Source organism: Columba livia, chromosome 1, assembly GCF_036013475.1.
Source record: "Columba livia isolate bColLiv1 breed racing homer chromosome 1, bColLiv1.pat.W.v2, whole genome shotgun sequence".
NCBI classification, from domain to species: Eukaryota; Metazoa; Chordata; class Aves; order Columbiformes; family Columbidae; genus Columba; species Columba livia.
Genome location: NC_088602.1, coordinates 92,619,527 through 92,644,897, shown reverse-complemented (window position 1 = coordinate 92,644,897; position 25,371 = coordinate 92,619,527). Strand labels below are relative to the sequence as shown.

The 25,371-nt window shown below is 42.5% G+C and overlaps 1 protein-coding gene across 2 annotated transcripts in view; it reads right to left on the bottom strand.

Annotated features, from left to right (window-relative positions):
- The window catches only part of CLIC6 (chloride intracellular channel 6), a 35,602-nt gene extending 23,513 nt beyond the window's left edge, over window positions 1-12,089 (bottom strand). The window contains exon 1 of one of the 2 annotated variants that reach the window (XM_065067296.1): window positions 10,131-12,089. In XM_065067296.1, the coding sequence (XP_064923368.1) occupies window positions 10,131-11,684 (1,554 nt within the window). In that variant the 5' untranslated portion in view covers window positions 11,685-12,089. The remainder of the gene's footprint in view (window positions 1-10,130) is intronic. The other variant, XM_065067290.1, reaches the window with a different exon arrangement.
- Between the last annotated feature and the right edge of the window lie 13,282 nt (window positions 12,090-25,371).

Sequence of the window (25,371 nt, the reverse complement as noted above, 5' to 3'; positions counted from 1 at the left end):
AGCAGCAAACCAAATGCTATTAGCTATTTATCCTGTTACAAGAATTATGTTTAAATACCTCAATGCTATTTCTAATCCGTATTTAATAACATGGCAAGATGCCAGCTGAACATTCTACACGGAGACAAAAATCTTATATCCTTTTTAAATTCCTACAGGGAATTACTTCAACAAAAGAGCATTATATTCTTGAACACATTATAGGTCTGGGAAAAACAGATTAACTGGTATTTCAATGACACATCCTGTTTTACACTTCACCATATGATACTTAACCTGTGACACACAGCCATGCTGTTTCAATCTAAATGCAAAAACTATACACACATATAAAATGTCTGTGATTGGTGTTGTAAACGAATAAGTAAATAAATAAATACCTAAATAAATACGCTATTTTATCCAGCTTCAGGGAGTAGGTCATTGAAGGTTTGGTGAAGTGACTGAGAAAATAATTTGCAAATTTGGGCATTTAAATCAAGAGGTGACTGTGAAAGATTAAAATATTTGCTTTGTGGTGTTTTTTCCCCTGTAACAAATGTGATATTTTGGTCTAAATAGAACATAATTCAAATGACCATGTAAAATATTACATAAAAAACCTGTCAGCTCCAGTGGGAACTGGCAATAACGTGTCCTGAAAGAGCTGTTCAAAACTGGGCACAAATACAAGCAAAAACTCATCAGCTTGACAGAGAAGGGGCTGGACTCTATTGCTTTCCTGGTGTAAATTTAAATTCTAGGCAATTCATCCTGCTTCCCCCCACCACCTCGCTTCCATTCACAAGCTTCAGGAAACCCTAAGAAACACAGTATTGCTAATTAAAATACAGTTTTTAAATAAAGATATAATGCATTAATCATACTGCGAACCAATCAGCTCCAGTATTTACAGCTATAAAACAGATAATCCTCAAAACAAGGACCGTCCCTAAGGTCCCATCCCCCACGAATCCCCCGGCCCCTGCGGTGCTCCCGGCAAAAAGAGGCTGATGGTTTTGCCAAGGGGATCAATAGCATGTTCATTTCTGTAGGCAGCACACACCCCAAAATGTTTAAGTCTTTAGGGTATATTTGGATCCTGTTTTGAGTTTCATCTGCCACCATCAAGGAAAGAAATTAGATTTTCTAAAAAACGCCCAGGTTCTGTAACAGCTTTTAAAAGCAATTTCAAAAATGGCTACCAGGCAAATGTCAATGATTCTCCAAGACATAAACCGAGAATTTTTCTGAAATCTGAGTAAATGTCTAACTTCTTTGTAACTATGCCATCTGAACAACCTGGGAAAGAGCACGCGCTTGTGACTCTAGCCCTGCTTTAATTTACTTTGTAACAATTCTATTCCCAGTCTATTTTGAATATTCAAATATATGCTGAAATTTATGCATGTGGAGAGGAAAAAAAAATATGGGAAATATTCCCTTTGCACTTCTGCCTGTCTGTGAGGCTTCACAACAACCACCCATCTCCCTGCGCATGGCACATCCCGCAGCTGGCCAGGGTGGGAGTCGGGTAAAGCCGGGTAAAGCTTCTGACTGACAGCGGAGTCAGTGACAGGCTGTACAAGCTGCTGCTGTTTGCTTTTGAGAAGCTAAATATTTTTAATGACGGAATTGAAACACTTTCCTTTAGAGCTGACAAGGCGGGTGTTACTGAAAGCAACTGGAACGGAGTCACTCGACTTGTTCAGGCTTTTATCAGTAAATAATCAGATACTGGAAATGGAAATGCATACAAGTGTTTATCACAGTGTGACTTTTTATTATCTGAGCAAGAAAATAATCACGTAACCTTCACATGGCATTTACTTACACTCCTTGGGCAGAGTCAGGGGAACATGAAATATCTTGCTTTTAAAAAGAAGCAGTAGGACCTCTTTAAGGGATACACAGAGAATAGAGTCAGCAATGGCACAGGAATTAAGTCTCCATGCTTCACTTCCCCTTCCATAAAATATGCATATTTCCTTTCACTACCTTACTCCCTTTGCTATATCTGAAGAGGAAGGGCCTGTCTCTTGCTATAATAAAAAGTATACAGCTGCCAATTCAAAGTGACTTCACCTGAGATAAGCATCATAAAAAAGTGCACTCATATTAATAATTCCCATTATCACTTCTGCGTTACAATAATTTAACTTCTACAAAATAGCCATAAATATGACTTTGCATGGATCCATACAATGAAGAGCACGAGACTGTGAGAAAGGCTGAAGCGGAGAGTCCTTGTGATGGCTAACCCTGGCTGATACCCGTCGAGGTGAAGAGCCCAAAAAGGCAGAATTGTTTGTGGATCACAAGGCTGCCTAATCCCCTTCCTGCCAACAAGGCAGCAAAGTGCTGGAGAGAAATTATTTAAAATAGAAGAAGACACAGAAGGAAACACTGGTTTACTCTTAAAGATATCAAATAAATAGAATTAGATTTTTTTTTTAAATCAACATAGATTAGTTTATTTTTACTACTAGGGATGCTAATAAAACCAAAATCCAGATTCTCAAGTGGACTGGGAATGATTTATAACACCCATGCCAGGAAAGTGACACAATACTTTCATCTTTTTAAGTGCCTGCCACATTCTGCTTTCTCAAAGGACGTGGGTAACACACATCTCATTCCACAAGCAATGCCAAAACTAGTAGGAATCAGAGGCTATGGAATACCATTTAAAACCTACATATTGCTACAAAAGGAAATAACAGCAAATAAGCCTAACCGTAAGTGCTGAATATTCCTGGCTCCTTGCATTCAACCTTTCTGATGCTGCCCCCCTTTGTGGGTCCTTAATAAATGCTGATAGTGTCAAAGAGAGACCAGGAATAACTGTGTGTCTATGGCACTGGCTTGGGCAAGAGATGCACACTAATCTTCCACTTACACTCCAGGTAACATCAGAACCTCCATCACCTGCATCCCACATCAGTGTCCTAAGTACAGGGCTAACAACGCAGCTACTGCTGCCTTCTCCATTTCGGCAACTGTGCCTAAATTCCTTGTGAATGAATGAATCTAGACCTAACAGTGACAGGTAATTTTTCCCCATAAAAAAATCTTAATTTTTGTTTCATGAAGACCATTTGCAAAATTTCACCTGAGTCCACTAATAATTTGAGTATAGTTATGTTTTTCAACTAATTGGCCAAATCACTTTCCTCCCGTCACCCAGAAAATCATTCACGACACTCTAATGTTTTATATTTGTAAATGCCATGAATCCTGTAGACTGGTTTGTTATTCATTTATGTACAAACATGAATCAAGCCTCAAATTAAACAGATGGACAGCATGAAAATTTCCAGGCACAGCTGCATTACAATCACCTTGTGCAGCAATCATCAGTGTTTCTGAAGAAGGCTGCAGCTCTTCAACAGGATTTATGAACTGAAGGTTCACTTCAGACAACCAGAGACTGAAGGCAGAAAGCAGACAAGGAAAACTTCCATCCTTGCCTCTGGTCTGTGATGATCACAGGTAAGATCAGGCTTTTAATGAAGACAGAAGTCAAGGACCAGAGGCAATATCATTGAATTTTGGGCAGCAGGCTGATTTCATCATAAGTTTCTGCTGATCTCAGCCAGCGAGAAATACAGGACATGACCTAGGACCAAATCAGGAAAGTGTCCCCTGTTTAGTGAAGGGCTTAAATAGCATGTGACTTTAAGCTTATGCTTAAAGTAAAACACATGGTGAGGTGCTTTATTGAAGCAGTGAACTGAGAGTAAATAAAAATAGGAAAAGGTCTAGGAACGCAGCTTTGAAGATGTTTATTTCAGAACTGGTTTTGCATAAAACACATCTGCAAACAGCAGAGATCTACAATCACAGTGAGAATAAACAGATGCCTATGGCTTGTATGATATCATGTGTACATGCAGTTCTAAGACTTCCAAAGAACAGACAAAAATATTATTCCAAATAGTATGACTAAATCTTACAAAAAAAAAATAAAAAGCAACTTCGTATTTCTGATCCCTTTCGACTATCTGTTCTTTTGTGTCTTTCTGGAACAGGACTTGGCCTTTTAGTTGTCAGAACTGAGACTGGTATAAACAGCACACTACTGCTCCATTAAGCACCCCTCCAGAGCAAAGTGGTAAAACCAATTTTAATGTAGTTTGCAAAGCTATTCTTTAATCAGGAGCTCCAAGGAACCTTGTTCCTTTTTAGTAGTCTAAGCTCTAAAAAGGTGACAACCAGAATGGCCATAAAGGAAAGCATGAAAAGTTAAAACGAAAAAGATTGCACATTCAAAAAATTTGCACAGCTCTTATAGAAAAAATAAATAAATAAATAAATAAATATTGATATCATTGCCTTTTAAACCAAAGTCTCCCAAGCACACTTTTATTGAAGGCTGCTGGAAGCATATTCAGCTCCCAGAAAAACTGCTGCAGGTGCACCCGGCACACACAATAACCTGAAAAGGTATGAAAGGAATTTGTAATGCCAGTTCCTCTTAAGCGGCATTAGGGAACCTGAAATTGCCATATTCCAGCTGGAAAAAAAAAGTAGTGAGAAGGGGCAAATACCCATGAAAAGGGAGCCAGCTTCCTGTTTATACGACAAGACAGGGAACAGAACCACTAAATGTCTTTGAACAAACACACCTCTGCTGATTCATTACTTTTTGTACAGCTGTATGTAGTCAAAAAAACAAAATCACCATACAAACAGCTAAACAGTAGCGAGAAAAGGAGGGCTATGCTGGTGTTGCTGGGCAGCCCCACAGAGCTCAGTCCCAACCAGCTTCAGTCTGATTCTGGTTTCAGCAGATCTAGCCTACGCGGTGCTTGTGCTCTGCTCCAAGGAAGAGGCTTTCTCCTGAATGATTTTTGCCCTGTTCTGGGGCAACTTTCGTAACTACTTGGTTACAAAAGCAAACAGGTCTCATAGCCAGCTGTAAAACAGAATATGAGAAAGAATGGTGGAAACAAGATGTAAAAATGACAAGATTACAGAGGCAGCAATGGGGCACCTGAGAAAAGCTCCTACTTTTGAAGAAGGTACACGAAACGCAGCTCAGGGAGAAAAACAGAGAGTGAAGAGAAAGGAGCAGATGTGTTCTTCAGGGAACACACAGTGTAAACTGAAATGCAGCAGTGCTAATAGGGATGGGGTGAAAGAAGGAAAAGAGAAGCTGTTTCCTACATTGCCCAAACCATACCGAATGCTTCCACTGTGCATTCCAGAGCAATTTGTCCTTCTGTAGCATCGCACAAATCCAATGCGCTCACCTCTGGCAAGATTTGGGTAGTTCCCTTTGCTTAGTTAAATATCCAGTAACTAAACTTCCCCCTAAACCTCTTCTAATCCATAAATATGAAGCTAGTGTAACTCCACACATACAAGTCCTTACTTCACCCTCCTGAGGTCATCTAAATACTGGGTTCCTGGGTGAATCTACACTAAAAAAGGACAGTAAACACCTGTCTACTTTTGTTTTGATACTCTCCTTATAAACCATACACACCTAACTGATTTACAGACTGAATGATTTCACTGATGAGCAAAAATCAAGATCATAAGCACAAATGCCTACTCAGTGATTATATTGTATATGTTCACATCAAGCATCAAGTACAGGACGTAGTCCACTGAATGGGCATACAAGCTAGGAGGTTTCTGCAGGATCTGAGCTCCCGCTCTTCACGAACTTCTTACATACAGCACTCAAAGCCGAGAAGTTCAGTTTGAGAACAGTCCATTTATACTTCAAATGCAAGTTATACATAAAACACAGATTCTTCACAGATTCTTCACATCAGAAAAGGAGATTCTTTTTTGTGCTCTAAATACACATTACTATTTCAGTTGGATATGTTAACTGTGGTGTTTGGAGGCACAGATGAAAGCATCTGTTATTCCCATGCTCTACTCACAGCAAGACTTTAACTTTCTCGTTTATCAACAGTTTTGATAGTGCAGCACCGCTCCAAGTATGTCAAGTCAATCAAGCACATCTCAGAAATGGTGCAAGGAAATTACGTACCAGTAAAGCAACCTTGGTCCCTGATAGGAAAGAAACAGCTCTCTGAATGAAAATAATTGACTATGATTTGGAGACCAAGAATGTCACAAAACTGAATAAAGCCTATTACTTTTTGTTGGATAAAATCTATTACCTTAGGCTCATGGTCAGCTAGATACCATTTCACCCAGAAACTTAGCGATAATTGTTTTGGAAGATGAGCAATCTCAGAGAAGGCCTTGCAGTTAAACTCGGTTGTTCAGTTGACTAAATGTGTTCAGCACTTACAGATAAATCACTATCCCTAAAAATCTTTGAAATGATGAACACTGCAATTGTGAATCTGATGTTTAAGTTTCCTATCTTTAAGAAAATTTAATATTAATTGGTAGGTAACCTTGGGGGGGGGGTAAAATTTAGAAATAAACTTTTAAGTTCTACATAAATGTTTAAATTGCATAAAATCAACTGATTTATTTTGGTGGGAGTCCTGCTATATACAAAATGTAAAATAAATTTATGACATTTACAGGTATTTTCTGACCAAAAAAAAAGAGGAGTTTGCCACAGAAAAACAAACAAACACACAACCCCGCTACCTATACCATTGACCTTCGACCAGGTAGCAAGCTTCAACATCCTCAAGGTGTCCTACCCAAGGTGTCAGATATGCTCAGCTAAATTACCAAAGAACAATCAGAAAGTATGTCTGGATGACCTTTTCAAACATTTGACTTTGAAACACCAGAAACATCAAATATTACTATCTAAAGGAAATATACGATACAGGTTGTTTCATGGGAAAACTGAAATCAAGTAAGCACATAGTGAAACCTTCAAAGCGATTTTGATATGGTCTTGCGCTTACAGCCAAGGAGTCTTACGTAGTTCAACTTCATTAAAGGCACCGTTCAGTTGCATAAACTTCGATGACTGCTGTCCTTGGAGACACTGTCCTGTAGCCTGTCCAGCATCAAGTTCCTGGTGCTAAAGAACGTTATCTCCCATAGACGCTACTAACCCTTCTAAGTGCTAAAGTATCTCAGATTGTATGAGACCTTTAATTGGGTGCCTGAGTTCAAATTTAATAGCACTCCATAGCAACTCAAATCAGCTTAAAAGCACAATTGCTGGTACTCATGCTTGTGGAGCTAGCAGGAACTTTGCCACCCACCTCACTGTGGGAGGCATGAGGTTACATGATATTCACAATATCTGAATACCTATATGGAAAATCAAATGAACCAATGCAAAGCATAAGGAAGAAAAGAGGAAAAACAACTCTAAAAAGAATAAGCTTGATCAACAACAGTAAAAACAAGAAACACTACTTGTCATACAGTTATATCTGAAAAGTTTCTTTCTGATGGTGATGATCCTGTTTGTTATTCTCAAAACATTATTACTGAAAGACTACCAAGTACTTTAATGTTAGCCAAGTCTAGTAAAATGCTCCCCAGCAGGGAAACTGTGAGGATCATTCAATCACTATTACTCTTATTATTTTCTTGTGACTTTTCTCCTGTTATGGAACTTTGTTTTAACATTTCTCTGTATTTGTATTGGGCTACCAAATCATGCATGGACTTCCTATCTGTAGCACTGTGCATGCAGGCACAGACAACACAGAAACGCAGACAACTGAGAAACGTAGCCGAAGGGTGAAAGAGGTCAGGGCACTTGCAAAGTACAGGTGGGTGTCAACATCTCAAAAGCACTAAGAGCTAGCAGATAGGCATATAATAGTGATATAACAGAGAATACGAAGGGTGGTTATATGCATTAGAAACATGCGTGAGAAGGGAAGAGTTTCAGATTGGGACCAAAAGTTTGCATTCAGTTCAGATCGTCTTCTCATTTCCTTAACCCTCGAGATTTAGCACTTGCTCAGGAAGGAGGATTGTGTCTGTGGACCACATGTGGTGGTCAGATATAAGCACTCAATAATCCCCAAATGCCAGAGTTCATGCTGTCCCATGTTGGAATCCACTCCCCTTTTTCCCATCAAAACACATCAGCAGCTATTTCAGCATAGCATTATGCATGTGCTCTTAAAACCTATTTTAAGCAAGCACAGAGAACTTCAAGTCTCCCATTTTTTATACTCTTTTTCCCACTACTAAGAGAAGAGTAAAAATACAGTAAGCACGTCTCCAGGTGACAGCAAGAGCAGCATGAACTCTTCCACCAGCAGGAAAGAAAAGTGCTTCTCGCTTCCCAGGACTGTGGCCCTGGAACCTCTTGGCGAGTGGGCAGATGCTAAGCACTCCAGCAGGCACCTTATTTTCCTTCTATTAAACTGGAGAAACTTGTGCCAATCTCTAACTAAAAATCTCCAGGTGACATAAAATATTCAAGCTTTGTAATACTTCTCTACCGAAATCATTAGAAAAGCAGGTGTATTATTTTCAATGCATTCTTAAGTTACTAATGCCAAGTCAATCATAAAAATGTTCCTCTTCTGTCTTTATTAATTCATAAAGATTTTCAAAACCCATGCTTGATTCCAATATTTGTGAACTACAGTGTCACAACAGATGTTCTTATAGTCTGGTCTCTAATTTTCGCCATGTTGTTCCTCCATAAAGCATCCACACCTAAAGCATGGAATAATGCACAGGTAGACTTTAGCTCTCTGCCACTCTCCAACATTCCCTGATGGAAATAAGACCGTGAAACGAGAATAAAGAAGTTACAGAAGTGTCCCTGCAAAGGGCCAGAAAGTCTGTAAATCACCTCTGCCAGGCTCAACAGTATTTGTTTAACACAAAATTACAGATTTTGGCTCCAGCGTTATCATCTACCTACCTCTAGACCACAGAATCCATCTCAGCCTGCGTGCTAAGGAATTGCCTGAACTTGGGAGCGGCTGGGAACATTCACCAAGGTCAGTGCTATCATTCATCTTTCCATTATGGCATCATCCAGCACTGACATTAGCATTTGTAAGCCTCAGAGCATTCCTCAGCCTTTGTCACATAACTTTCACATACTTCAAGGGAGGCTCAGCCTTGAAAAAAGCAGTGTGCAACTGAAGTGGCACAAATCAAGGCATGAACACTACTTCAACCCTAACTCCCCTCACCCAGAGGGTTGGCAATGACCTTTTACAGTTAATTCCAGCTACTCCACCCTGCTGCACACTTTCTTTAGCCCAGAGAGGTCAGAGGGAAGAAAAACACCTTAGGATGGTTTCAATGAGAAGAAACTTCGCATGTGATATTTTGTCTCTGTGAATGAATACTGTTTCTACACCAAGTGCCACTGATTTTGATGGGAGTTCAGGCACAGGCTAAAAATAAACTCTAAAACTTTATACTATAAAATACCAGAAACTAGTTTTGAGACCATTACAATTTTTCTATTTTTGTCCTTTTCCATCTAACCTAAATCTTCCCTGTCCAAACACACACAAACAGAACTACAAGGGATGCTATACTGCTGGGCAGTTTACTGATTCTCTGAATCCAGCCTTGCCAAACTCTTTGTCAATTGCCTAAATGTTGACCATAACTCATGTAGGAAAATCCCAGTATTGCATTTTAAGTTATATTTTCCAGTTCCTTCCACCTCAACCCTCATGATGTGCTGTGTGTCCTTCTTACTGTATTCTGAAGATCTTAAAATCCCTTGAGAACTCCCTGTGTCACAAGTCACAGCTAGCAATTCCAAGCAGATGCTGCTGGTTATATTCCCACCCCTGCCCTGGGTCCTAGCTCCACAGTGAGGAGGGCACAAGCAGGGCCCCTAAGTCCACCGAATCGGAGATCCCTGCATACACTTTCCATTTAAACCTAGAGAAACCTCAAATAACTTAGCACAGATTCCATCAGGGGAAACTACTGGGAAGACCACATTGCAGGTCAAGTCTGTGCTTCTCTAGGTTCTGGGTTGAGCAGCACCACCAGCTCCCAGGGCAGAGGGGATGGGCAGCACTGCCCTGCAGCCAACTCATGGGAAGCCCTGTCCTATCACACCTGCTGCCCGCAGAATGAGGAGTCACAGGCAAGTTTATTCTGGGCATTAATAACAAAATCACCTTAGCCAGGCTGGACTTTTCCCTGCCAGATTTAAATGCTATTCATCACAACAGCTGCCTCGGGCTTCTGGAGGAGGTGATGGTCGCAAACCCAGGTTTCCTCAGCAGCCCCCCACACCCTACCTTGACGAAGAGGGAGATGTCATGTTCCTGCTTCTCCTCATCGTCTTCCTCCTCCAAGGCGGTCGGTGAACCCGTCTCTCCCTCCTCGTCCTCTGCCCGGCTCCGCACGCCGTTCAGGCTCCGACCTGCCGCGTCCCACTTACCGCCCTCGGTGCCCGGTGACCCGCTGCGCTGCCCCGCCGCTGCCGCGCCGCCTTCCCCTGTCCCCGGGGCCACACTCCCCGCTTCTGCCACCGCCAGCTCAGCGGCTCCCTGCTCCGTCCCCGCCGCCTCCGCTCCGTCCTTGCTGCCGGTGCCGTTCGGTGACCGGCGACCGTCGTCGGCCTCCCCTCCGGCAGGCAACGACAGCTCCGCTTCCCCCGGGCCCTCGGGAGCCACCTCGCTCCCCGCCGGGGCTGCCGCCTCCTCGGGGACTGTCCCTACTGCGGCTGCCTCGCACACCGCATCTTCAGGGACTGTTGCCGCCGGAGCTGCCTGCCGCACCATCTCTTCGGGGACTGTCCCTGCTGGGGCTGCCACCCGCACCGCATCCTCAGGGTCTGTCAGCGCCGGAGCTGCCGCCGCAGCCTCCTCGGGGTCTCTCCGCTCCGAGTCTGCCTGCCTTAGCAATTCTTCGGGGTCTGCCCCCGCCGCGGCTGTCGCCTCTGCCTCTTCGAGGTCTGTCGCCTCCGCTTCTTCGAGATCTGTCGTCGATGGGGCTTCCTTCCTCGCCTCCTCCTCGGGGCCTGTCTCCGCCGCCTGTTCGGGGTGTGTCCCCACCGGGGCTGTCGCCGCAGACTCCTCGGAGACTGTCCCCGCCGGCTCTTCGGAGCCTGTCCCTGCTGGGGTTGTCACCACCGCCTCCTCGAGGTCTGTTTCCGCCGGGGCTGCCTCCCTCACCACCTCCTCGGGGTCTGGCCCAGCCGGAGCCGCTCCCGCCTTCTCGGGCTCCGTCCCCGTCGGGGCCGTGGCAGCGTCCTCAGGTTCTGTCCCCGCCGGAGCTGACTCCTCGCGCTCTGCCCCGGCCGGAGCTGCCTCCTCGCGCTCTGTCCCCGCCGGAGCTGACTCCTCGGGGTCCGTCCCCGCCGGAGCTGACTCCTCGGGGTCCGTCCCCGCCGGGGCCTCCGCCGCGTCCTCGGGGTCTGCCCTCGCCGGCGCGGAGCCCTCGGGCGCGTCCACCTCCGTCGCCGCTGCCACCGGCTCCCTTCCTGGCAGACCCTCGTCCTCCGGTCCATCCCCGTCGACGCTTCCCTGCGCAGACCCCGCCGGAGCCTGCTGCCCTGCGCTCGGCCCGCTCGGGGTCTCCGCCTCCCTCCCAGTGGACCCGCTCCCCGTCCCACAGCTGCCCCCGGGGAACACTGCCGCCGCTGCCGGCTCCTGCCCAGCCGCTGCCTCCCCGCTCAGCTGCGGCACCGCGCCAGAGGGGGACCCACTCGGGGACTCCGTCGCTCCCTCGGGATCCACCCTGGGCTGCGGCTCCTCTGCCGCCGCCGCCGTATCCTCATCGCCTCCTTCCCGTGGGACGTCGCTCCCCTCCGGCGGCGGTGTGCCGGGCCGCCCCGGGTTCTCCGCCATGCCGGTCTCCCCCGGGGCCGCCACCCAAGAGCGCAGCGGGGCGGGCGCGTCCAACCGCTGGGACAAGCGGCGATCAGCGAAGGCGACACCGCCGCCGGGGATCAGCGCCGGGCACCGACGGGAGGAACGGCGGCGCCTGCGCACGGCCGCCCCCAGGGCCGCCCGTGTGTGTCTGCAGGGGAAAGGGTGGCGAGGGGACGGCTGCCACAGGTGCCTGCGCTCCTCCTCCCGTGGGTGCCTCGCCGCCCCCCGCCCGGTCCCAGAACTCTCCGCTCTGATAAATCTCTTCCCCACTGATTTTGGCTCAAGGCGGCACGGAAGGAGGTGGGGAAGAGCGTGACCGTGGTGGCACCAGGCGCTGCCAGGGCCTTCCCTCGGCCATCTCCTTCTTATTCGCCGGCTGCTTGCAGGTGTTCAGCGGGACTTGAGCCTTTGCAGAACGGCCAAAAGTTTGCCCCACCTCTCCCTTCCAGCGGCCCCACCGCGGCTGTCTGGACATACCTGCTAAGCACTTCCTGCCTATCCTGCCCAAGCCTCTCCTCCCACTCCAAAGGCCTCCAAGCCCTATTTCTGCTCTTGCTTTTCCCCTTCACTTCACAGCTCAGGTGCAGTGTCACTTTCAGTCTCCCAGCTGCCCTGATACTCTCCCCAGACACCAGCCTGGCACCCACAAACCCTGGACCTGCTGGCAGGTGGGGCTGACAGCCACCCAGGGGCTGTGGATTTGCTGGCTGCCAGAACAAGGAGTGGGACACCGTTTTCCAAATGCAGGATTATGAAGAGAACTACTAATACGTCCACGGCTGGTGACACACTGATCCAGCAGAGCCTCGACAGTCTTACACAATTGCTTAAAATACAGGTGAACCAACACCTCATTTCAGCAGCAACCTAGTAGTATCTGAAGCACATTACCAAGCAGTCTTTGGGCTGCATCAAACGTTGTTAGAAAAGAAAATTAATGCTTATCAACTTGCAAAATTATAAGAGGGAACATAGAAATATACTGTAAAAAAAAAGAGATTTTCATATTTTTAGGTAGCTTTCCTTCATATGTGACCATGTCAAGCACTATGCACCTTTGCAAGAGTTTGCATTTAAATGTGATGAGAAATACCATGTTCTGTGCAGAGCAGACAGAAAGAAGTAAAAGAAGTGGTGACTTTTGGCTGGGGCAAGACAGCTGCAGATTCAGTCTGTAGGATGCCTTCTCTTCCAGATAAAAGGCATCTTTTTGCACTTTTGGTAGTTTCTCTGGCTTATGGAGGCAATTTAAACACATACACACACACACACACATATGCAAAGAATCAGCAGGTTCTGGTGTGAGGGTAAGCTTCAGCAGTTCTACTTGCAGGCAGAAGTAATTTTCTAGGAGATACAGCCTACTCTAGGCCCACTCTTCTCACAAGCGATTTGTATGAAAGCATTATTTATGTTCTTTGAACAGACAATTTTCCTATTTTTCTAGACAGCGCATGGGAAAGTTAGCTGACAGGAGTGAGGTATTATATTTAAAAAACATGGTGCTAAATGCTTTTCTGTGTGTGTACACAATACCACTTTTTTATACTTGAGAGTGGAAAGAGTTGGGACAGACTGAACACAGGGTTTTGGAACGGGTGATAAGGGAGAAGATACAGCCAGCAGGACATGGACAATACTATAGACAAATAATTATGTCAGGTCAAATACCTGCTCTGATAAAAATAAACAAACAGAAAAATAAATAAGCAGTCCTGCAGCTATTTTTCATAGAATTTATGTTTGCCCAGAGGTGCATTGACAATGAGACAAAAGAACTGGGGCAATCACAGTCAGAAAGGGAGTTTCTTGAAGACTGAGGAATGGATGCTCAGCATCTGGCAGTGAAGGTCTTGCAGCTGGACCCATCATAAAGCAATTATTTAATTTCTATGTTACAGATTCTGATATCACTAAAATGACACATGCCAGTTATCTCTATGCTTACACAGATGATATTGATTTACTCATATGAACCCTTGGCCTGAAGGCTGGCCACGTGCCCCAGCTGCAATACAAATCCCGTCTTCCAAAACTTTCAGATGTGAGACAAACACCCCATCCACAAACACTGCCATGTTGTCTCGTGTCCAAAAGTTGATAGGACACTGCCTGGAAGTAAGAAGGATCACCTCAGGTGTTCACAGTGGGAATGAATAGTGAAGCAACATCCATGCCATAAAAGCGGTGGGAATTTTGCAGAATAAATGGTTGCAGGTTATAGACATAACCACTGAAGTCAGCTGGCTATGTTTGCATAACGTGTCTGGCTGCACTGCCTAAGCAGGTCTCTCCCGCTCCCAGTCTCCCTGAGTTCAGCTTTGCTCAGCTCTGGTGTCTGATGGGCCCAAACAGTGGGGTTCCCTCTGCAGCCCCATATGGCACAGCTTCCTCTGGCTCACCGGAGCTGCCTGCTCTGTAGTCTTTCTTCTTTTCAGCTGGCCCTTGGATCCGCACCACTTCTATAAATACCTCTTTTAGTATTAGTTTCAGGTTTTGATCAGGTTATGAGTTTGGTGTGGGACTTGCATCCAGCTGATCTGATGCAACTACATTAGAGATGATGATATCTCATCTATACTTACTAATTGCAGAGCAGCTGTAACACCAGTATCTTATTTTTCGTTATCTGCCTATTCCTTGCTCTGTAGCTCTTAGTTCAAAAAAAGTTGAGGATTTCAAGGCCAGCAAAAAATCTTTTCAGTCATAAACACTGACTGATTATTAACATTGAGCAATGTTTAAGCATAACAATGGGTAGGCTCTTTAAATACTCATGGAAGTCTGACAAAGGCAGGTCCTTTGTAGGACAGAGAAAAGTATAAGGTACAGTGTTTTATACAGTTGCTACCTTTATGGAGAAATGATTGAATAGTTTGCAACAGATCTTGTTGAGTTTTTCCTCCAGTATAGGAACAGACATTTTCTAATTCTGCTGGAGTCAAGTCCTGGCAATGACATGCACAAGCACTGGGTTAATGTTGCTGCTGTAGCAGGCCACTCTGCTGGTGCTTATGCCATGAGGTCCTCGTGCAAGCAGGAGACAAAGGAGGATGTTGGAGAGCCAGGGTACAGGGTAAAGAGGGACGGGGTGGGCACAGCTCAGAGAAGAGCCAGTCAGCCCAGCATGACTCCTTGTCACTCTTCAGCATCATGGTTTCACAAAGGCAGTTTTGGAAATATGCAATTAAAATTCAATCTGTCCCAGTGAAATCCCAGAACATTGGATATCTGTTGTTCTGTGCTCTCTGCTTTCAACACTCTTCCCCTCCATCTCAATTACTTAACAATTAATCTCTCCTGCTTCACACTCCTCCTGTACACTACCTTCAAGCTCTTTACAACCCATCTGTTTCTAAAATAGGCCCTCAGCTAATAAATATTATTTTCTCAGTTCAGCTGCAGGAAGGATTACTGCACAACTTCTTAATTTAAAAGATGAGTGCAGGTAATTAAATATCACAGATGTTAGACATTAGTGGACAACATGAAGATCCCTTTATAGTCTGTTAGTGAACAAGCTATATCCCTGGGGGTTATCAATCAAGCTGTACTTGCTTGGATTATTGTAATTTCTTTTCCTTTTCCTGACTGTACAGTGAGTTGCAGACCAAGACTGTAGTTTCTGCAGCCTGAGGTAAGCAAAAAATGGCTCTTGCATTACAAGGGTCTTGGAGAGAGGTCTTCTCACCAGCCTGCCTAACTCCTGGGACGGGGGAGTTAGCTAGCTAGCAGACCAGGGTATTTTTTCATGCCCCTGAGACTCCAGTTCACAGTTCTGTGCAGTGCCCAATACATGAATGCCAAATATTTAATGGTTCACCCTAAGTGAACTGGGATAACGGAGTCAGCAAGCCTTTTTTTTGCCTCCCTGTGCAGGCTGCTGCCTCCCACAGAAGCCTGCTCTGCCTGTTCCCTGGTGCCTGCTTCGGCTGAAGTCGTGCTTTTCAATCAAGTGTGTGCATCTGCTCCTCCTGGGATTTGCCACATTTCCAAAGTGAAGCTACACATCCCCAAGCCAAAAGCTGCCTGCACACAATTTGAATTCTACTTGTTTCTGCCAGATGCTGAGTAACTACTGTTTTGCACTGAACTCAGTGAGAAAGAGGGGTGAGCAGAGTCTCCAGAAATTGGGTGGCATTGAGTTGAGTTCCCCACTATGGGACAGAGGGAGGAATTTATCAGAGTAGATATAGACAGGAACAAACTGCATAACTGCAGACCCTGGAGTTGACAGAGATCTGGTGGGCAGAGTCAGTGAAATGATTCTTCTCATACCAAGACAGGTGTCTAAAGCAGATCAGACGGTCCTTGACAGAAAAGTGCCTTTTTCTCTACACTGACAGCACAAGGACCTGAGGGTGACTGGCTCATGGGGAAATGTCTCTGCTGGACACATCTAAACTCATATGAGATTAATCCCACCCCAGGTGATTCCTTTACACACTGAAATTTGAAAATGGCCAGTCAGCAAAATGTAGGTCAAAGCCCAATTACTTTTTCCCCCAGTCTACATTATTTTTATTGCAGCTGGTGGTTTAACTGGAATTTCCACAAACTACTTGTGGTATAAAACCTTCGGCATAGAAGAATATGACTGCCTAGCCCTTTGTGATGGAAAAAAACAAACCCCGAATTGTATTAACATTTGTATGTAATCCAGTTCTGTATTCTCCTACTTCAAATACGTTATTTCAACTATGGAAAAGCTGTAAGTGAAAAAATGGTATTGTAGGACTATAATTTTTACTACTTTCAAAATACATATATTTTGCCAGGTTTGTATCTGGTTTCTTAAACTTCTGTCAAGAAGCCAGTGTAGCTTTCTACTGCTTTGTGATTGAAAGGGTGTTCGGTCCACTCCAACAAAATTAAGATGGAGAGATGCCTTGCTGAAAATCGCAGCAGCATGGTCTGTGTTGGGAGGGTGATGCCATCTGTATTTAGTGTTCTGAGCTTCCCAGCCCTAAGCTGCTTAGGGGCAATCGGCTCCCTTCCCAGCTGCTTAGAGGCAGTCTGCTTGGGAAGGAGGAAGGTAGGTAGACATGCAAGGAGTGAAACAGCCTGGGTGCTGGGCTAGGAAGCACAGAAAGTCAAGCTACCTTTAAGCAAGGCTGAAAAAGCAGAGAGGAAAAGTAAGTGCACCTTCTTGGCAGGTACTTTGTCCCTGTTTCCTTCGCTTTGTTACTCAGTTCCCCAAATTCCCAGCTTCCTACAAAGCTGCAGGTGTCACGTCAGCATGTATGTAAATTCTGAATGAATCATTCCGCAGTGTGTAAAAAAATTAAAAGAATATTGATAACAAAGCTGTCCAAAAAAAGGAAGTCTGTACTGCTTACTACTTTTTAAGTACTTAAAATATGTTAATTCTCCAAGAATTTTTGACTTTCTTTTACTTTTTGTTAAGCAGTACTATCTTAATGAAACAATAACATCCTTCATGTGCCACAGGCAAGATAATAAACAGACCTTATATGTAGCTTTTTATTGTCAAGTATCATATCTAATTCAATAGAAAGTGGTTTGGAATTAACTTTGAACGTGCCCCAGAAGCATCAAGGTCCTAGAAAGTCTGGTGACTGTCCTGTAGCCTCATACTATCTCATTTGCTAGCTAAATAAGGCCAGCTCAGCACTCACTTTGCTGTTAATGGTATGTCTGTCTTGAACTCTGGACCTGTTCTCATCTTGGAATACTCCAGGCCTCTGCCCAGGCTTTTGATTTTGCTTGGGTAATTAATCCCAGTCGAATTTACTTCACTGAACTAACTGCCTCCTGCCTCCCCATCACTTTCAAACACCTTTCAACCATTCCTGCCCCCAACCTCATGCACCATTGCTTAGGGAAGGGTGTGCACATAGCACTATTTAAAGGACCACCTTGATTTGCACATGATTCAATAGGATTACTGATATGTTTAAAGCTAAGAGTCTTTGCAAGGATCTGGGTCTTATTAAGTAACTGTGATTTCATTATTGTCATCCTCATCGTTTCTCCCTCTATTTTCTGACACATAGTGTGGCACTGCATTTGGGGTGTGAGTTTTCAAAAGTGATGAACTGCCCCAACTGTAGCTGAACTTCATCTGCTCAGGGCATCTGAGAACTGGTTATTAAAATATAAGCTCTTTGGAGAAGAAAGAATGCCCTTACCTCATTCGCAAAGTTCCCAGGACATATTTATATGCAAAACTAAAAGGATAAAATACATAGGTTGTTCCTATTATATCTGTGTTACAAATGCTGCTTTTTTCACACTGACCTGGTTTACAAAATTACATATGAACTCCCAAGTAGATCCATCACAGCACTTTACTGTGGAACCTGGTAATAACTCAAAACTTTTCTGAGGTTCAAGAGACTTTCTGTGCTTTTACCAAAGTGTCTAGATTTTGTTGAACTCCTCTATTATTTTCATTCTTATTACATTAATCTGTCATTTATTATAAATTAGTTTCCTATTTTATTTGGCCTGTAGCATCTTGAAATGATTTCTTAAAATGTGATCTCTAATCACAGTTCATTTGATCTTTTCATACTCTTGTTTGTGTTTCAAATTTCAGTTCACCTTTCATAGCTCTTAAAAACTTTTTTCCCTCATGTAAAACAGAGTCATATTCTGTACTCTTTCCACATAAACCTGGCTTTTAATGCAGTTCCTCTTGCAAAACCCAGAAAACTTTTAAAATTATATAGATTTGGGGAATAAAACTTAGAATATTGCATAATACTCATAAATTTTTTTGAGTTAATAATTACCTGATATAAGTTACATCTGCAATCAAGAAGTATAGTGATCATTTGCCTTTTATTACCAGTGTTGCAGTATTTGCATACTGCCTGTTACACTTACTGTTAAAATACCCAGTTCATTAGAAATACAGATCACATCTATATGTCATTCTCTACAAATTAATATATAGCTTTCACTTCAGAAATATTTTCTGAATTTTTTTTTACACTGTCATAGTCTTGAAAATAGCTTTTCATATAAACAGTAAAGAAATGTATGTTTTGGCAGCTTTGTAGTGAGAGGCTGGAATAGGTGATCTCCAGAGGTCTCTTCAGCCCTACTCTCCTTTTGTTTGCTTCAGATGTAGAATTCCCACAACATCTATGCAGCTGACTCCTTTTTTTTTCCTTTCATCTTTTTTTTTCCAGGGGGTGTTTAACTAAGCTGGTTTTGGTGCATAATGCTCAAGAAGTGATGATAAAGGGTGGGAAACTGTAGACGAAAGAAAGCACCATCTGCCTTGGGATAGAATTACGCAGTTTGTTCAGTGTGCGCCTGGGTCCATTTTTCACTAATGTTCATTTTATTTGCATGTAGGTTATGCCACAATCCCTTTTTTTCTTTTTCTCTTCCTTTTTCTTTTCCTTTTCCTTTTCCTTTTCCTTTTCCTTTTCCTTTTCCTTTTCCTTTTCCTTTTCCTTTTCCTTTTCCTTTTCCTTTTCCTTTTCCTTTTCCTTTTTCTTTTTCTTTTTCTTTTTCTTTTTCTTTTTTTTTCTTTTCCTTTTTCTTTTTCTTTTTCTTCTTCTTCTTCTTTTTCTTCTTCTTCTTTCTCTTCTTCCTCTTCTTCTTCTGTTTCCATTTTTCTTTTCTAAAGATTAGGAATCCAACCTTGTTCTTTAATTCTGTTAATAGACAGCTTTGACACAGTTTTTGTTGAAATTCTATTATATTCGTTGTTCCTTTTCAAAAGCGCTTACCAACAAAATCCATTTGTTCTGCACCACTTGTAAATGAGCTCTACAGTAAATCAGTAACCAGGATTATTACCGATTGCTCCTGAAATAAATGGCTCTTTTACCTCTACTATGTATTACTCTTTTCTACCTAATTTAGGAGCTGACATACCAGAGTGTAGTTTAAAAATCAGTAAGAGGTACATGGTAACCTGCTTCATTACTATAATGAAAAGCATATCTTTGTGAGATCTGGGGCGGCATCCAAAGGTGGCGGTGACCTTGGGAGCCCAACCCTGCCAGGTACAATGCAAATAAAGGAAGGCGCATTCCAGAGCAACTTCCCACCTGACTGAGGATGGCAGCAGGAAAGGAGCATAAGGAACTGTGCGAGCAGGGGGAGGTACATATAAAGGAGAAGAGATTGTGCTGATAGACATTTAACAAAGCAACCGATCTGAATCAGTTACAGGAGCTTTGCACATTACCTACCACTTTAAAGACTCCTTAACAAGCCTTAATTTCTGCACCTCAAGACCTTTTTTTTTTTAGCTTCCTACCAATACCAAGGTAAAGAAACTTTAGTTTCACTGTAGTTATTTTATTTAACAGCATATTATTTGTATGTTTGTTCTCTGCCCTGGAACAATTCCTGCTCTTCCAAATATTAGCAGTTCTTCTGCAAAATACTCCAGCTAATCCTACTGCTCCTGCAGGTGCCACATCCTTCTACAAAAGACCCATCTACACAATATGGGACAGAGAGGCTATTATTCTACTTTCTCATTGTCACTACTGCGGTTTGAGACAAAGAGGATCAATCTGTGCAAGTTAAAGAAGGAAAAAGAAAAAATGATGGTGTATTGTACTGATAAATGCAGAGGACCAAACTCCTATCAGAAATAACCCTCTAGGTTATGCTGTTCAAGACATTTTGCTAAGAGAGACAGAGTCATGAGATATTTTCAGTCAATACATGTCACAGTTAAGACACACAAACGACATAGACAAAGTTCTTATGTACAAAAAGCAGTCTCCATTTATTTCCACAAATGCCTTTTTATATAGTCTTTACCAGCTCATGTGTCTTTTTGATCTTGGTTACAGGCTGCAATAGTAACATATTACTCCCTTCCTTCTCAGGGGTACACTTTAATATCTCTGCATACTCTTTTACTCCCTTCTTATCTTCAAAGCCAATCTCTGTTCCCATACCCTCCGTCAGGGAATCCACAAACCCACCGTAGTCCCCCACAAACACAGCTGGAAACAGCTAATGTAGATGGTTGATGCGATACAGGTCATAGCAAATCCTTGAATGCTGCTGGCTACAAAGACCAAAAAAATGTATAGACAAGTGGTATATATGAATTGTTCTTGTCTAATAAAAAAATCAAACCTGTAGTAACAGTGTTTTAAGATGTGAGTTTGCCTTGGTAGGGCTTGGGGAAGGACATCCGTCTGGAGTACCTGTGCTCAGGTCACCTGGTTACTGTGGCTGCTGCAGATATTGGAGGACAGAGGCTGAGCTACACAAGCAGCTGGGAAGATCGTAGGCATCCAGGAGGAGAGGCAGGGTGGGGGCACGATGCTGCAGCAGGAGTTTGGCAAGCAGCTCTGGAGGCATCCTGCCACTTGGAGGGCAAGGGTGATGATACTTAGAAAAGGGAACCCCTTGGGATGTCTGGATTGAGTAAAGGGAAGGAAAGGGAACATGATGGGGATAAGTATGGACCAGGCGTGAAACCACTCTCAGCAGCTCTAAGAGGAAAACACTCTTGAGAGATTTGCAGAACTGGATCTGCTCAGCTGAACAAAAAGAATAGCAAGGAGGGACTCCAACATAAAACATGAAGTACTGGGAGACTTTTTATTACAGTGGAGAAAAACATAACTAGAACAAATGGCTACAAGTGAAAACCAGGCAAATTTAAGCTAGAGAGAAAACATACCTTAAGAGCCTTCAACATCAGAACAGACTGTTAAATAAGACTGGGGATTTTCTTTATATCTGTTTTCTTTTGGGGGCATTTGCTTTGCTCAAACTAAGTTTAAAATAAAAGCAGTGAGATTTTGAGTAGTTTATATATTCACTTGAAGATGACCAGCTTGCCTTAAAAAGGGTCAGACCTCTGTCTGTCTGTGGTAGGCTCTTTTAAGGGAAATAAGTCTATCTGTGATAAATTAACCCAGAAGGGCTGCTTGACAGATAAGCCTTGAAAGAGGTAAATGGAAGCCTTTACAGAATAGGATTTGTGAAGGAGCCACCACTGTGTGAAAAAATCCACCTGGCTCTGGGAAGGAATCAGGGATGGGCATTTGCCCTCCAAAAGAACTAGATTTGGAGCAAATGGACTGAAACATGACTGGCATACTTAAGGTATGCCCTTCCACATGGGAGTTTGAGAACCCCTTTCTCAAACCTTGTTAATAAAGCAGATCTCCACAAGTCAGTGTGGTTGGACCAGGCAGGCTTTTATGAAGTTCATACAATCTAACAAGAGAAAATAAGTGAATACCTAAAATGCCGTATCATACAGTGATGTGCCATACTTGACTGGGGGCAAAGTATGAATATGGATCAAATACTTCTGACCATCTTTTAGACTCATCTAGATGGTTGGGTTGCTTCGAGCTTTGAAGCCTGTTGAATGTGTTGGATATTTGTTATTGTAAATCAAGGTGGTTATTTGGTTAAGGTTTAAGAAATCCAGATTTTTCTGTCACATATATCTGCAAATAACTGATAGTACAAATACTTCAATGTCAATGTAAGGAAACAGCTGAGAACACAGGCTTTTGTACTCGAAGGATGTGGGAGTAATGAAAGAGAATTTATTTTAATGAAAAGAAAACTATTATTGATAGCCAAAATTAATCTTCAGTGTTATTATATGTGTATTTTAGATATGTTTTTAAATTCCACAGCCAAGGAGTGATTGTAGTACTCTCTTCTGAATGGGCTTCTATGCAGGAAAAAAATCAGTTTCTGGAAGTATTGTCACTGATATTAGTGTGTTTAAACAGCTAACTGTATCTGTCTATGTGTAGCCATTAAATGGGTGCAATGAAAATATCTTCTGAGGAATATTAAATAAGCCAGTGGTTTAAATGAATGTTTAAGAAGTAAAATTTCCCATAGAGCCACATGTTCAGTCTTTCTCTAAACGTTTTCCATTTAGTTATAATAAAGTTCTGTATAGTTCGAATATTAAAAAAAATTAAAAAAAAATAAATTTCGTTCTGTTTAGCTACTTTACACTTGAGAAATGAGGATTTTTGTTGCAGATGCATGTAATATAAGTAGACTTTGTTAGATACCTCATGCTTTTATTTCTACCACTAGATGGTAGTGTGTGTTGTTTAAAACTTTTCAATGGCATTGATCTAGCGATTTACCCCAGGAATCTTTTTTCCTATATGTAAAGAAATCATTAGCATTAATCACTGTCACTTATGTTGAAATATGCAGTTTATGCCCAAGGCTGAACATTGGAGCGAAGATCTATTTTTTCTTGGCTTACCATCTCTTATAGTCAAAAGCGTACATTGCATTCCCTTCATATGTAACGAAAAGAAAGAATGATCTCTCATTTAACCCTAAGATTACAGAGATTCAGGTTTAACTTTTCATGTGAAGTCTATGACTGAATTAATGCTGAGGGTTGGAACTCAGAAAAAGCAATTTTGCTTTCTCTGAATTGTCTGAACTTTTAAGCTCTTAGGGCAGATAGGTCATTTAGCTGTGGAGTATTGTAGCACTTGACAGGATGTGACAATGATCTCAGTTGAGCTTTAGGTGCTATTACGATACAAATATAATTAATAACTTATTTTCATCCACAAATCTGACACCTGATTTACAATAGCCAGCCGGGGGGTGGCTTAAGCCGTTAGATCAGTGGTGGGTAAATTAGTATTTTTCAATGGTTTTCATAATACTAAGATGGCAGACTGCAATTACAGGAATTTGTTGTCAGCAGGTTTTGCTTCTTAATGTTAAGTTTTTAAATATATGCAAGAGCAGACTTCCATTCAGGTTCCTCAGATGGGTTTTCTGTAGGAGGCCAGAGCTCTCAATGCAGAGAACACAGGCAGATAGCTTCTCAAGAAGCAAGTGTCACCACTCCTGTCAGGAAGCAAATCTGAGATCAAAGGATAAGGTTTAAAATGGCTTTAGCTTGTCTGGAGGTTTTAACGCTAATTTAGCATTAAAAATTTCAGCTTGTACATATATGTGAGTCTTCTTTAAAGATACCATTTGTCTGATTTTTTTCTGAAAACTGGTGTGAGAAAATACGGTCTTATGACACTTAGCACAACTGATCACAAAAACATCCTTTATCCAAGATGAGAGCTTAGCTTTCCAAAAAAAAAAAAAAGAAAGCTTAAATGGTTCAAAACAGATTAAAGAGTCTGAATAAACTTCTAACAGAATAAGAGGTAGAAGGCAAACCATTATCTCTTCATGTGGTATTTTTCTCCTTCTTGTATCCTGTAAGATCTCATTAAAACTGACTGAGACCAGTAATTCATTAGTTTAAAGTCTTTGATCTTTTGAAAAAAAGAAGTGTTAGCAGTGCTAACTGAAGATAGGGTAACAGTTGTATCTCAAGGAGCAAGGCTGTTGCCTCCGCTGTAAACTTTGCAAGCCGCAGCATTTGCAACTGTCAACATTAGTTTTTCAGATGTTCTTTACTTCACCAAAATGTTGCAGCATTTTGGAAGATCTGTAAGAGCATTTCACTTTGAATACCACTGAAAATATTTGCCATACCATGTTTTAAATATTAATGTTGTTGAACAAGTGACCCACCATAACCTGCATTAATATGTTTATAGTCTGGTTACAAAATCCAGTCCTGTGTTTGACACAGTAATGTTTTCCAAGTGTGCACTAATACGTGTTATATACAGAAATGCAGTTAAAAACCTGTGATCTAGAATACCAGACATCCTGAAATGAAACAATTTTTTCTAGTCTCTAGAGAGATGACACCTGATGATAAGATCACTACGTGTGATGAAACGTTACCTTCCAAGTAGGGCCTGGGACTCTGAGCTCTATAGTATAAATGCCAACTGTGTCCTCATGTCTTTGAGAAGTTTCTTGTAACGGGAAATGAGAACAGCATTAGCCCCTCAGAGGCTTTCTCATGATAAGAAGGAACTCCCATGTTTTGCTACCAGTTCTTGTTCTTTATAGGAACTGAAGTACATTTTGCCAGCAGCCATGTTTTGGTCTTGAGCAGGTCTCAGGTGAGAAATCAGGTTTCTGTCTGGTGGTTCTTTCCACTTTTCAGATGACATTCTTTCTTACACAGCCTTGCAGGGGTAGAATATCAGGTTGGCACTTTGCCAACTACTGCCCAGCATCCTGTCACTGCCTTTTACTATTCTGGGTTATCATTTTACTATTGTAGGATGTTTGAGGTAGATGTGGGAATATCACAATAACTTTATAAAAAAACCTATGACCTCTGAGGCTTACTTTTGGGCCTTTTCTTGAAAGGTGGTGCCATGTACACGTCTGCAAGAAAGCTGATTTTGTAGGTCAGTTAGGTCAGACTAACCAGCCATGCACATTAGGTAAACTTTATTCTTCTACATAGTAATGTCTGACACAAGCAGCTCCTTGAGTGTAGCCAGGGAAGGTGCAATCGTCATTTTTGACACAGGGAAAAAAGAAAGGTTCTATGAAAAGGTTCATTCGTGTCCAAAGTAAGGAGGAAAGAACATACACATGGCTTTATGTGCCTTCTTTCACAAATTTTAAAGTTAAAATGTGTTTGGTCTTGGCCCAGCAATAGGATACACCTTTAAAAAAAAGTACAAAGGAAAGGTGAAGATTATTAGCATCATTCCTCAACCAGAGGAGATACAAATGGCTTGCTTTTTTTTTTTTTTTCTGTTGTCTATTCAGTCAACTGTTTGCAGAACATCACGTTGGTTGTCTGGTCCTTAAGGCAGATAAGAGA